General features: G+C 46.0%; 1 protein-coding gene across 1 annotated transcript in view; it reads left to right on the top strand.

Annotated features, from left to right (window-relative positions):
• Positions 1-14590, top strand: part of LYRM9 (LYR motif containing 9) — a 78837-nt gene that overhangs the window by 12682 nt on the left and 51565 nt on the right. Inside the window, exon 4 of the mRNA XM_059998732.1 lies at positions 879-1032. Coding sequence (XP_059854715.1) covers positions 879-896 — 18 coding nt within the window. The 3' untranslated portion in view covers positions 897-1032. The remainder of the gene's footprint in view (positions 1-878; positions 1033-14590) is intronic.

Raw genomic sequence — 14590 nt, 5'->3', positions numbered from 1 at the left:
TTCCACCTGCGAGTTGGGGTTGAGGGCTGTAATCTCCGTGACCACCAGGGGTCGCCCCTGCCCCACAGTTGAGACCGATCAGCGCTGTGGAGGCCCCCCTCCCCTCACCAGCCGCTCCCCTCCCCTCCCCAGAAGCCCAAAGGTGATGGCAGATGCCCTTCTGGTTGCGTTTTCTGCAAGGGGGTGCGCATCCTTAATCCCTAAAGGCAAACTTCTGCCTCACAGTGCTGAATAAGCTGAGATGGGGCCACAGGAAGAAGGAAGAGAACAGTCTTGCTGGTAGCAATAGTGCCAGAGCTGGCAGCAGCCTTGCGACGGCTCAGAGAGGAAAGCTGGGTGAGGCAGGGTTACTTAGGAAACATTCGAGTATCTGTTTTGGTAGAGGCAGGAAGGGAGTCAGGAATACAGACAGGCTTGCTGGTCCTTACACTTGGTATTAGAACAGCCTTGAGAGCTGGAGCACACCCCACCACTCTGTCCTTCTGAATCAGATCTCCAGAGGTGGGGTCCAGGATTTGTTTTTTAAACTCAGTGATGGGACTAGTTGGTTTCTGAATGTTGTCTTCTATAACCGGAGATTTTTTGTTTCTTCTGAACGAGACTCAGCTTGATGGGAAGACTGGACACACCACAATTTTCAATTCCAATGTTCCCAGTGTCTTTCTCATCCTCTCTCCCCAACCCCATCAGCTTCCTTTTCTGCTGGAACCAGCTAGAGACATGACCGTCTGATGCCTGCTGACCGGGTTCCACTGCCTCTAAGAAGCCCTTGCAGGAGGCGGCTGAGGCCTAGTGACCACAGTTCTCAGGACTTCCCGGGTCCTCCCTCCCCCCGCTGGCTTCCCTCACCCGCTCGTAATGATCTCTCTGTCTTACAGTATAAGAAACAAAACTGAGACTCCAGGACGTAGTGAGTGCAGCTGCCTTGGAGACACTGATATTGAGAGCCCTCGCTTCGCCCGGCCCTAAGCAGCAGCAGCAGCAGTTTTGGAACATCCACTAGCCTCGTTGGCTGGGAGCAGGAAGTCAGGGGTAGGAGAAGCAGACATTTGCTCAGACGGATCTTCTTGCCATGTTTGTGTCTCCCTTATGTTTGCTTTTCCAGCTGGTTATGATGTGAGATTTGGGGAGAATGTGTTTTCTCACTTTGCACTGAAAGCAATTCATTTACTCTGGGCATCATTCTTTGAGACCCAGAGCTGGCGTGCCCTCATATAGCTTCCTGTACAGAGGGCAGGGCATGGGTTTAACAACCAGACAGATCTGGATTTGAATCTCAGCTCAGCGGCTTTTCAAGGGTGTTGGCTTCAAGTCCAGTTTCCTCCTTCATTAGGATTAGATAAGATGAAATCAAAGAGCCTGACGTAGGACATGGTATGCGGTGGGGCCAGTAAACATCCCTCTGAGGAAGCCGTCCTCTGCTGCTCCCACGGTGCTCACACATCTCTCTAGCTCTCTCCACATCAGGTCTTAGTTCCTTGTGGGCTGGTCCCGTCCCTGCCTATCACCCCAGGCCTCTGATCCCCTGCAGGTGCACTGTGCCCAGCAGTCCGCCCAGCAGCTGCTCTTCCTGACACCAACCCAGAGAGGCAGAAACCCTGGTCCTTGCCAGAGTGGCGAAACAAAGAACGCCAGAGCAGCTGCAGTAGATGCCGGCGCGTTCAGGCTGTGTGAACCTGTGATCTGTTTTGAGCGGCCCTTGCCTACTTTACTCCATCTTAGCAGGAAAGCGGGGAGGAGCAAGCCAGCAGTCATGAGGTTATTGTGAGCCTGAAATCAGTGGAGAATGCAGACCTGGGTCACATCCCAACTCTACACAAGTTACTCTTGGGTCACTTACCTCCTCTCCTTCAGCTTCTGTTTCCCTGCCTGTCCAGCGGAGTAATGACCATACCTACCACAGGGGGCCACGGTGAGGAGTCATGAGCCCTAATGTACACCAAGTGCTTCACCCAGAACCCGGCCTGGGGAGCCAGGGAGAAGGGAGCTCAGAGGGGTTGAGCCCCTTTTCAAGGTCACAAAACTGCTAAGCCAGGTCTGTGAATGTACCAAACACTATAGATTTAGGAGGGAAAGGAGAGCAGCCAGGAAAGAGGGAAGGAAGGGTGAGAGGGAGGGAGGGAGGAGGGAGGGAGAGCAGCAGGGAAAGAGGGAAGGAAGGGTGAGAGGGAGGGAGGGAGGGAGAGCAGCAGGGAATGTCGGGGTAACTGGCCGGAGTGGGCAGAGCAGCCAGGAGATACGGGGAGAAGCTACACCAGGATGCGAGTGTCCCCCGAGGACTCTCAACCCGAGGATGAGCTGGCGCACATCTGTGTCCTTGCAGTCATGGGACTTAAAGTGACTGAGATACCCCCACGAGCACTCAGCTGATCAGCAGATAATGAAGTAAATACATCAATTTGTGAAAGCTCTGGTGTATGTTGTTCCCTACTGTGTGCTGTCATACTAGATGCTGAGGATTAGAGATAGGCGAACAGAAAGCTGCCTGGGAGGGATCATTCTTCAGAGTCCTAATTCGTTAATTGAAATGTCCAATCCTAGGTAAAAATAAAAATTCAGAACTTGAATTAAGGTGGTGGTATCTCCCCTCTTCCAGTTGGGATCTGCTGCAGTGGGAAACCCGCTGTCAGAGAAGGGGGCACGGGTGGGCGGCCGTTGCTAACTTGGGGGTGGGGCGGGAGTGGAGGGGCATGCCAGGCAGAGGGGCAGTTTAAGCAAAGGCTCCAAATAGCACCACTTGCTCAGGAGCTCCCACGCTGTTCAGTGTGGTTGAGACCCTGTGGACGGAAGAGACAGTTCTACAATCATCTCTTTATGTAATTGTCTCCCACCTGAGAGTGAACCCCTGGAGGGCAGGGACCATGTGCTGGTAAGTGCAAAATCTTCTGGGCCAGCTGTGTGCCTGCTGCCCAGGTGGTGAGCTGTAAGCATTTGTTGAATGGGAGAATGATAATACCAGGCAACCTGATGTCTCTCTTTTGTTAGAGTGTTTATTGCTTTTTAATAATGGGGGAGGCTGTGAGGTGGTGATTATTTCTTGGCCAAACACTGGTGTGTGTGTGTGTGTGTGTGTGTGTGTGTGTGTGTTCGTTCTTATCACTGATGCTCAAAGTCTTATTATTATTATGAAAGTAGTTTTGACTTTGAGAATCCCCTGAAAGGATTTTGGGGATTCCCAGGAGTCCATGGACCATACTTGAAAATCACTGTTTCTATATGTACACTGAATAAAGCAGAATACAAAGTAGATTTTTACCTCCCTTCTTGATACCATGCCTTTGTTAATTTGGCCTAAGATTGTATTCATTTTTTAAAGAACCAGTGTCATCTGATTGGTTTGCATTCGGCAGTTAACATGAAAAAAATCTTAGAAGACACGATGCTAGGGGAAGCAAAGAACACCTTCATAGGAGACGTAATGCTTAAGCTCAGTCTTCATAGAGAAAAGAATGTTTTTTCAGGTGAATAAGTGAGGCAAGTAGAGCATTCCAGATGGGAGGAGAAGCATGGGCAAATATGTATGGCATGAACAGGTTGGGGTGCTGGGAGAGTGAGGAATTTATTTGCAAGGTACAAGGGTGCCAGAGAACATCATGGACACGGCAAGAGAGAGGTCAGCAGTGGGGGTAGGAAAACCCACATCAGGTTGGGAATAGCAGTAGATGAGATTGGCGATTAGAGAGGCCTGCTTTGGGCCAGTGGCTGAAATTAACAGGCATAGGGGCTCTTGGGCTCAGCCAACCTCAAGGTTATGAGCCCTAGTCAGTTTCAGAGTTCTAATGCAGCTCCTCTTGTGCATTCATTACTCAAAGCTGAAAGGGAACGGGTGCCTCCCCAGATGTCAATGGAAAGGGATTCATTCTCTTCAGAGATGCTGTGTCTCCATGGTATTGACAGCAGCTGATTAACAGGAGGTAGAGATAGAGATATTCTGATGGTTTGGAGAAACCTGATCCTGAATGAAGCTATCCAAGTGCCCACTCAAGGGCATGCCCCTCCTTTGGGACCCACTGCTACCCATATAGACCCCTGTACTTCTCAGACAGGATGGTATTTATGGAATTAAAGGTCTCTCTGTTCCACAAGATAGTGAGTTCCAGTGGCAAGGATCATGACTTCAACCCATTCAGCAAATGCATGTGAAGCTCCTACTGTGTGCAAGGCACCATGCCAGGTGTTGGTAGGGTACCTAAATTTAAGGCCTTAACCTGGATCCCAATTACATTTTCCTATTGATTTTGGCTCATAAGGCCAGTGTGTCAGAATTAGTAGAATGTGGATCTAGCATGATAATCACACTTCATTTCTTCATTTCCTCTGCTGTTTTGCCGTTTATTCATTAATTCAGTGAACATTGAGCACCTCTTGTGTATCAAAAATTCCATCTATAGTTTCATTAAGGTTGTGTTCTGGGTGGTTTAATTGCTCTGCTGATTGATCTGTATGGTTTCTGGAGATGTACGGAGAGATTTCATTTTGGGGACCCAGGATTATCCATAGGAATCTAGTTTTTTAATCAAACTAAAAAAAATATTTTTTTTTCCTGAAAGTTTTCTATTTATAGACATTAGCCCACATTTACACACACACACACACATAACATTTGCTGCTGACAAGTCTGGCTGAGAAACGGTGAATGACTTTGGAAACATGTCTTTTCTGACATTTTCACCTTACTATTACCGTAAATCTTTAAAATTCTTGAATTGGAGTGATAAGGAGAATTGCCCAAGGCTCCAACCTGTCAGTCTAGCCTCAAGCTCCGGCCTCTAGGCATGTAGGTCAATGAACACTCTCATTCTTTTTTTCATCTTAGCTGCAGTGTTGATTTCATGTTCTCTCTGGTCTAGGCCCCTGTGCATAATTGGCTGTGTCAGAAACTGCTGCTTGAGGAGCTTGGAACCCTCACACACTGCCGGTGGGAGTGTAAAGTGGGGCAGCTGCTTTAGAAAACATTTTGGAAGTTTCCCAAAATGTTAAACATGGAGTTACCATATGACTCAGCAATTCTACTCCTATGTATATACCCGAGGGAAATGACATACATCCACACAAAACACTTGTACACAAACGTTCATGGCTTTATTCATAATAGCAAAAAAAAAAAACCCAGATAACCCAAATATCCATCAACTGATGAATAGATAAATAGATGCAGTGTAGTTATACAATAGTATGTAATTCAGTAATAAAAAGGAATGAAGTACCGATACACCCTGCAACATGGATGAACCTTGCAAACACTACGTTAAGTGAAAGAAGCCAGTCGCAAAATACAAAGATACATTGTATGATTCCATTTATGTGAAATATCCATAACAGGCAAATCTATGGAGACATAAAGTAGATTAGCCTCGGGGCTGGGAGGGGTAGGTGTTGGGAAGAGTGGGGTTTCCTTATGGAGTGATGAAAATATTTTAAAATTAGATTATGGTGAAGGTTGTACATCTCTGTGAATATGTTAAAAACCACTGAATTGTATACTTTAAATGGGTGAATTGTGTGGTATGTGAGTTACATCAATAAAACTCCTAAAAATAAAACAAAATGCCAGGAGAAAACTGAATAAATCCCAAAGCATCTGGAAGGTAATACCCATACTATCATTAATTTCTAGAAAATTCTCTCCTTCTTGATTAGTTTCTTTTGAAGGGAACAATTATCTTCTCTTTCCAGTGGTGTCCAAGGCTGAATTTTTCTACTGGGAATGAGGGCCAATCCTCATGCCTTCTTTACCCACTGTGCTCACTTTGTAATCCTTTGGGGCAGTTCTCACTTTTCTTCAGAGAGAAACAAGCCGAGAGAGGCTAAGACATTTGTCCAAGGTCACATCTCAAGAACACACATCTCGGGCTTCCCTGGTGGCACGGTGGTTGAGAATCTGCCTGCCAGTGCAGGGTACACGGGTTTGATCCCTGGTCTGGGCAGATCCCACATGCCGCGGAGCGACTAAACCTGTGTGCCACAGCTACTGAGCTTGTGCTCTAGAGCCCGCAAGCCACAACTACTGAGCCTGTGTGCTGCAACTGCTGAAGCCCGTGCATCTAGAGCCCATGCTCCGCAACAAGAGAAGCCACCACAGTGAGAAGCCCGCGCACAGCAACAAAGAGTAGCCCTGCTTGCCGCAACTAGAGAAAGCCCGTGTGCAGCAACGAAGACCCAATGCAGCCAAAAATAAATATATTAAAAAAAAGAAAACACACATCTCCCAGGTTGGGCCCTTTCTAGAGGTTGAAGGCTGCTCTTCCAAAGGCTCTGAGATGATAACCTATCTACTTTAAGTTATATTTAGAAAAAGTTTTTTATCCTCATCCCCTCTTAGAAGTCTAAGAGGTACAAAGGACTTGGGGAAATGAAGTGACTTTGGATTACAAAAAGTTTGAGTTTCCCAACTGGAGTGCCCTAGGCTTGTCACCTCTACCTGAAGCAACCTTAACCCATTATCCCAGTGTGCCCTACTTATATTGTCACTTTTTATGTGTGTCAGGGAATGAAAAGTGTTGGAAAGCTCTGGGGTCTTCTCCTTGGCATTTTCTGTGGCTGAAAGCACTGAACTGAGGTGCCTCTCTGATGTGTATACGGCTACCACAACCCAGAAAAAGACATCTGATCTTATTAAAAGATGGGCTAATAGCTATGTGACTTAGGGAAAGTTACTTAATCTTACTAAGCCTCACTTGTCTCATTTGTACAATGGAGATAAAAATAATAGCTGTCTCCCAGTGTAGTTCTGAGGATTCAGTGAGATGCTGCACCTAACATACTTAGCTGGAGCCTGGTACACAGGTAGCACTAAATAAATGTAGCTCCTATGCTTGTTAATTGCATGGGGTCTCCCTGCACTGGAGGTTGTCTGGAGCCAGTTTGGGCTTTCAGGCTGATTTCTTTCTGTACATTATTTCACTGATTAGGGAGAACAAACTCATTTTAACTTCTCCCTAAAAGCTCCCATCATAACAGAAATCTGAGGAGAGAGAAGGAATCATGTCTTCATGTCACAGGTGGGAGTTTGCAGGTCAGGGCACATGACAGAAGCTACCAGGGATTCTATTTGCACGAAGACCCTCAAGCCCTTCTGGGAGGCATGAAGACAAATTGAAACACAGGTTTGGCTCTGGACTGAGATGCTGAAGCAAGGAAAAGGGCAAAAGTTGCCTCTTGAAAACTTGGGGGATTGTCTTTCAATGTTTTTCTTATCTATTGCTGGGTAACAAGTTACTTCAAAATTTAGTGGCTCAGAACCGCCATGACTTATTATTTCTCATTATTCTGTTGCTCAGGAATTCAGGAAGGGCTTGTCTGGGTGGTGACAAGTAATGACAGCTGGGTCACTCAGTCTGCTGCATTCAGATGGTGGCTGGGCTGAGCTGGAAGGTTCAGGAAGACTTCAAATACATGTCTGGCACCATGGCCTTCCTCTGTGGGGCCTCCCTCTTTCCCTATGTGGTCTCTCATTCAGAAGACCATGCGTTTCTTTACTCTGTGGTGGCTGCCTTCCTCAGAGAGCATGAGAGCCTCACCTTTTTCACATCCTTTTAAAGGCTAGGACTAGAATGACACTTCTGCCTCGTTCTGGTGGTCAGAACGAGATTCAAGGAAAAAGGAAATAGACTGTACATCTTGATGGAACAAGTAGCGTGCACATACAATGAGGAGAGACGTTGATGGTGGCCACCTTTGGAGACCATCCACCACACCCAGTGAGCTGGGAACTTAAATTTTGGGAAGATAAAAACAATATGCTTTAAGTCAGACACTGGCTGAAGGAAGGACAACTTTGGAAGCAACACTGAAGTGCAACACTAAAAACGTTCCCCCAGCTCAACTCAGGAGAAGCCATTCTCATCAATCTTAGAGTCAGGGACTGAGGGAGAGTAAAAATGAAAGACTTTTAATAATTAGGTCGCAATATGACATTGCAAGAGCAAGGTCACTTTGTTCAGGATTCTGATAAAAGAATTTTAACTATGGCCAGAAGAGATAAGTGTTGGTGAGGATATGGAGAAAAGAGAACCCTTGTGCACTGTTGGTGGGCATGTAAACTGGTGTAGCCATTATGGAGAACAGCATGAAGGTTCCTTTAAAAAAATTAAAAATAGAGTTATCATATGATCCAGCAATCCCACTTCTGGGTGTATCGCCAAAGGAATTGAAATCAGGATCTAGAAGACATACCTGTACTCCCATGTTCACTGCAGCATTATTCACAATAGCCAAGATATGGAAATGACCTAAGTATCTGTCAATGGATGAATGGATAAAGAAGATGTGATATATGTAAATATACAATGGAATATTATTCAGTCACGAGAAAGAAGGAAGTCCTGCCATTTGCAACAGCATGGGTGGACCTTGAGGGCATTATGCTAAGTGAAGTTAAGTCAGACAGAGAAGGACAAGTACTATATGATACTACTTATCTGAGGAACCTAAAACACTGAATTCATAGACAGAGAGTAGAGTGGTGGTTACCAGGGGCTGGGGTGTGGGGTAAAAGGAGGTATGTTGGACAGACTTCCAATTGTAAGATGAATATGTTCTGTGGGGTCTAATGTACAGCATGGTGATTATAGCTACTAATACTGTATTATAAACTTGAAAGTTGCTAAGAGAATATATCTTAAATGTTCTCAACACAAAAAAAGAAATGGTAATTTTATGAGGTGATAGAGGTATTAGCTAATGCTATGGTGGTAATCACTTTGCAACATATAAGTGCATCCAATCAACATGTCGTACACCTTAAACTTGTACACAATGTTGCATGTCAATTATATCTCAGTGAAGCGAAAAAAACCCAAACCTCTGGTCAGGAGAGTGTCTTCTCAGTGAGAGCAATGGAATCATGACGGGAGAAACAAGCCACAGGAATGAATGGGCTCACAGGAGTGAAATCAAGGAGGGTGATGTGGGGAATTCCCTGGCAGTCCAGTGGGTAGGACTCTGTGCTTTCACTGCCGAGCGCCCCGGTTCGATCCCTGGTCAGGGAACTAAGATCCTGCAAGCTGTGCGGTGTGGCCAAAAAAAAAAAAGGATAGTGATGTGAACATAGCAGTGAAGAACCCCCAAAGACATGACTGGCTCTCTTCGTGGGGAGCAGTAGTAAGGCATCAGACAGCTGAAACCAAGGCCACCAGATGTAGGCACAGAGATGGCTTTGGAGGCTGTCACAGAATAGCCACAGTATGGCTGCCTGTGAGACCACGTGGGCAGCCTGGAACCTGGCTGGAGGCAGGAGAAGCACGTGAGGAGGCTGGGCGCCAGTGATAGCTACTGTACTTCTCCCTCAATGATTCATCTCCCAACTGGGGAAGCACATACGTTTAGATTATATGTTTTTGGAGATCACCCTCCCACAGGGTAAAAATTAGCTAAGAATGGAGCACATGGCTGAAGAAATTATTTAAAAATACATCCTTTATTACTTGGAAACAATTTCTTTGAATTTCACTAAGGCAACCTTCACAAAGAAATAGCACCAAGGATGTCTTGAGTATTCTCTTCAAAGGGCCCAAACATGGAATACTACTCAGCAATCAAAAGGAACTAACTGTTGATGCATGAACCAACTTGGGTAAATCTCAAAGGCGTTATGCTGAGAGAAGCATAGATTACATGTAACCAAGGTACATAGGTTATGATTCCATTTATATGACAGTCTCAAAAAGACAAAACTACAGCAATGGAGGACAGATCAGTGGTTACCAGAGGTTGGAGGTGGAGGGAGGATGTGACTATCAAGGGGTAGCATGAGGGCCATTTTGGGGGTGAAATGGCTGTTTTGTATCCTATTGTGGTAACAGTCACATGAATCTCTACATGTGTTAAAATTCATAGGCCTGTACTCTGCCCCCAGAAGTCAATTTCACTGTATGATTTTTCTTTAAATGGCCCAACCATCATTAATAGGATTTGGGGTCCTTTATGTTTTAGCTTCCTCCGTGGTCAAGGGAGGGTGGTCTCCCAACTTATTCTCTGTCCTCAGGAACAAAAGGAAGAAAGACGAGGCATTGCTGCAGGCAGGGATTTTTGAAAACGCCACCTTTTTAGGTTTTGCAGGGAAAACGAAAGAAGGCAGCGGGGAAAGTGGTAGAGGGGAAAGAGGGGCTGGGAGAGGTGTTCTGGAATGACTTTTATGAGTTAATGTATTTTTAATACTTATTACCTGTCAGGCAGTAAAGCTGTAAGTGCTTTACTTAAATTTTCTCTGAGAGGTAGGTGCTATTGTTCGCCTCACTTTGCAGATGAGGGAATTAAGGCCCAGAGAAGTAAAGCAATTTGCCCAGGGTCACACACAGCTGGTGAATGGTGGGGCTAGGATTGAATTCAAAACCAGTGCCCGTGATCCCCATGCCATTAATCCTCTCTCCCGTTTCATGTCATTTCAGCCCCATGCCTTTGAGTTCCTTGCTCCCTGGGCTTAAGATTTATATTGTTTTCCCTTTGTCCTGAACCTCAGGATTCGGTATTGGATGTGCTCTCCGTGTTTTCTTCCATCCCTGTCTCTTGCTGATATATCCCTCCTGGACTGGCCTCTCAGCAGGCCCTCGTGTGATTTGGAAGAGTTACGGGAGGCAACAGCAGCAGCAGGCCGAGGTGTGGGCCTTGGCAGACAGGAGATATCTCTTGGCATCCCCTGTGGGTCTCCTGCCTTGTGATGCAGGCAGCCATGATGCCTGGGCACACTTTCCTGCAGTCCCCGGCCTGGACAGCAGGAGCAGCCTCCTGCTCTTGGAAAGCTGGTGGCAGCCTCCCTGACCTTTCTTCTCCAGCTTCCAGATGGATTTGCAGCACTTCATTTCCTGTAGTGAGTCCTTTTTTGAGGTGCCTAGCGTGGTTTCCGTTCTCCTTACCAAACCCTGGATGAAGCAGAGCCTGGGGGCTCTATCCTCTCAGGAAAATCCTTTTAAAGGATTTATTCCTTATGAAATACAATTCTGGAAAATGAGGAAGTGGACTTGGGACGGAGACCCCATGGTAGATGTCTCTGGGGTGTCCTTCCTTGGAGTTGATTGGGTGAGCCCTCTTATCTACCCAGAAGTGACTGAGGGGCCTGGCCTTGGGGAGAGGAAGAAATTGACCAAAGGGAGACCTCCCAACCAGGTGATTCTATTCCAAACACGTTTTCCTTTTCTCTGGTTCTTGACTGCCCATTGCTTGTGTGAAGGAAGCAGCAGGAGTTATTATTCCCACTGTATAGTAAGGGAAACTGAGGCACAAAGAGGCCTGAAATGGGGTAGTGTATGGCAGATCCAGGGAGAGCATCTCTGTGCTCTGTCTCCAAGTTCATCATCTCATCACCAGAAAACCAGAAAGATTCTAGGGGAGGTGAGGATGGGGCGGGAAGATGTATTAAGCACCTATTACGTTCACAGTGTTAAGCACTTTCCATGCAATAGTTCATTTGATTGAAATTTCACAAAGTCCTGCTTTATGATTCCCATTGATGAGAAAAATGAGGCTCAGGGAGGTTACATGAGTTGCAGAGGCACACAGTGGTAGACACGAAATTCAAACCCAGCACAGTCGAGCTCCAAAGCCCGTGTTCTTCCTCTATACCACTACCCTTGGATAGCTGCGGCTGTAGGGGGTGTCCTATTGGTCGTTTTGGGGGCTCTCTCTGCAAAAGTGCCTGTGTGTGCTGGTGGCTGTGTTAGGCTCTATATATAAATGCTTAGATTTAGGTCCTGGCCTCTGAGATCTTCCAATTTAAGATGAACATCATTCATTTCTAGGACTCTAACTTGCTTTTTTAGTGCTTTACGTGTGTTAGCTCTGATCCTCATAAACCATGCAAAGTGGTTGATTATCTTCATTTTACAGATGACAAAACTGAGGCTCAGAGAGGTTAAGTAACTTGTCCAAAGCCACACAGCTAAGTGTCAGAATGCGATTTGGAGAGGACGCGGGTCTGCCTGACTCCAAAGCCTGTGCCCACCACTGGATACCACACAGCCTGCAGTGCAATAAGGGACACGACCAAGTAGACTCTCACATAGTCACGTGATCAAATGTCATGCGGTTTTTAAAAGATGATCATTAAAAATAATCTTTAGTGAAAAGAAAAATGCCTATGATATGAAGCTCCTGAGAAAAAGTAGTACACAAAAGTGTATGTACAGTGAGATCATTTAACAAACACACCATCAGACAAACTTGCCTATGTAGAGAAACGGAAATTGGAGAGAGAGCCACCAAAGTGTGAAGAGTGGTAGTGAAATTATGGGTAGCTTTCTAGCTTTCTGAATTTGTCACATTTTCCTTAATGGAAAAAAACTCCCATATATATATTTTTAAAAGATGGCCACTCCAACATGGATAAACTGAAGCACGGGTCTAATATAATAACAGAGGGAAACCACTCAGACCGAGCCTCAGCCAGCTTCTGACCATCTTTGAACATTCACTGTGGGTACCAGCCTGGGGTGGGCCCTGAGGCCTGTCTGTGTCTCCCCAGCTGTGCTGTAAGTTCCTATGGGACAGACTGGGTCCTATTCATCTTTGTGCCCCCAAAGCCAAAAGCAATGCCCTGTGTGTGGTAAGAACACAATGAGAGTTGAAATAGAAAGACTCTCCAGGGTTGTTTTTTTAGGACTTGTGACTTGACTTGGAGACCTGACTTGCCATCCAAGCCTCTGGGACTAGACAGGAACTAGATTTCACAGCGTCATCAATGCACCAATAAGAGAAGCATCCAAAGGACTCAGTTCTCCTAAACCAGTCTCATCGTTATTCCCCATCTTCTCATTATTCTGCCATCTTCTCTGATTAGAGAAGACAAACGTCTCCGTCGTTCAGAGACCCTTACATTTTGGGGGGTTTAATATACAACATTCAATTTTCATTATCCAATTGCTATTAATGTATTGTGTACATGGCCCTTGCTGACAAGAATCTCACTATATTGTGGGCCAAACCATGTCCCCTACAACTTAACGATGACCCTGAAAGGCGCTTCTGATCTAGCTTCTTCCTGGCTCTGGCCTCCTCTCCCAGGGCTCCCTCCTCAATCCTACTCTGCTCCAGCTGCATCCTGTTACCTGCCCCAGTGGGCCCAGTGCTTTGGGCTCTAGTCCCAGCTTTGTTCGTGCTGTTCCCCTGCCCAGTGTGCCCTCCCCTCAGTCCATCTGCCAAACTCCTCACCCTTCTTTCAAGGCTCTTACAAGGCTCCTCTGCAAAGTCTTTCTTGACCTCTATCTACAGGCAACCCTGATCTGTCCCTAAGAATTCTACCGTCTCTGGAATGTTTCTCGCACTTACTCAATGTCCACCCTTTCTGTGTGTAATTAGTGGGCACTTGATATGGAGCTAGGTGCTTGGTGTGTGTTACCTCGAATTCTGGCAGCAACCACGTGAGGAAGCATTCATGTCTCCACTGATGAGGACACGGGCTCAGAGAAGTGAAGGACTGGCCCAGGCTCTCACAGACTAATGGTAGAACCAGGATTGACGCTGGGTCTGTGTGACTCCAACATTCAGTCAAGTTTTGCCGGGTTGAATTGGATTACTCAGCCAGGTGGTGGCTGCCGCAGTGGGTAGTCGCTGTGCATTCTCAACAGTGCCCTGACAGGAGGGGCTTGGAGTAACAGTCTGATTGGAAGGGAAGCAGCTAAGGGATGGTCTGAAGCTGCATTTGGGCAACCATCATACTGGTTTTTATGGACTGCATGTTTATGTAAGGCAGCTTTAGAGTGGCTTGATAGAAATCACGGAGGGGCTAAAACCGCTTCACAAGCACTGCAGATGGAGTCAAGGAAAATTTGGGGGTAGAGGGCTGGGTCAGGGAAGCAGAAGGCAGAAATGCAGCTGGGGGAAGTCATGTGTTCATATCAATCACCCAACTTTATCATCCACGCTGAGGCAGACCCAAGAGGCATTTCATAAAGAGTAGATGATGCCATCCATTCCCTAGAGGACTCTCCATTCCAACAGAGATGTGTAAAAGAGGAAATTCTATAGGCATTAATAAACAGCCGTTTAGAAAGCGCTCATTAAACAGCATTCCCATGCTCCTGAGAGGGATGCTGCAATTATTATTTTCTTTTTTTTTTAAGAACAGGAAAGAAAAAATTAACTGGGAAAAGCAAGAAACAATCGCTGTTGTTAACAACAATAAAATCATGACATTTGAATATAAAACTTTCAACTTTTTCAAAGAGCTATCACATATCATTGTCTCATTTAGTTCTCACTTCCATTAAGTGAGCTGTCAGGAGAACTTCTTACTCTTAATCCACAGGAAAAAACAGAAGTTCTCAGTGGTGGATCAGAACCTGATGGATCTTGTGGGGCAAGCCCTCCAGTGCTCATCATAGAAATTAGAACTTACTCAGTGAGCTGTTGTGGGCAGAGAGAGGGATTGGGCAGGTCCTTGTTGCCTGGAAGTGAATTGAACCTTAGGTCCTGGTAGACAGAAACCATCACTATGAAATGGCAGGTGAGCTGTGGTGCCCTTTACTTTCTTTGTTGGTCATTTCAGCTTTGTTTGGGTTGGTGAAGACATTTTCAGTGGTCTTCAAAAGACATCACCAATAGTCCTGGCCAGTATCCTTGTGCACAAGGCAAAGTTCAGCATCCTCTGGGTTGACCA

The sequence above is a fragment of the Delphinus delphis genome, chromosome 19 (genome assembly GCF_949987515.2).
Source record: "Delphinus delphis chromosome 19, mDelDel1.2, whole genome shotgun sequence".
Lineage (NCBI taxonomy): Eukaryota > Metazoa > Chordata > Mammalia > Artiodactyla > Delphinidae > Delphinus > Delphinus delphis.
The sequence above is the reverse complement of the archived record's forward strand: the minus strand, read 5'-3'. Positions and strand labels throughout refer to the sequence as shown.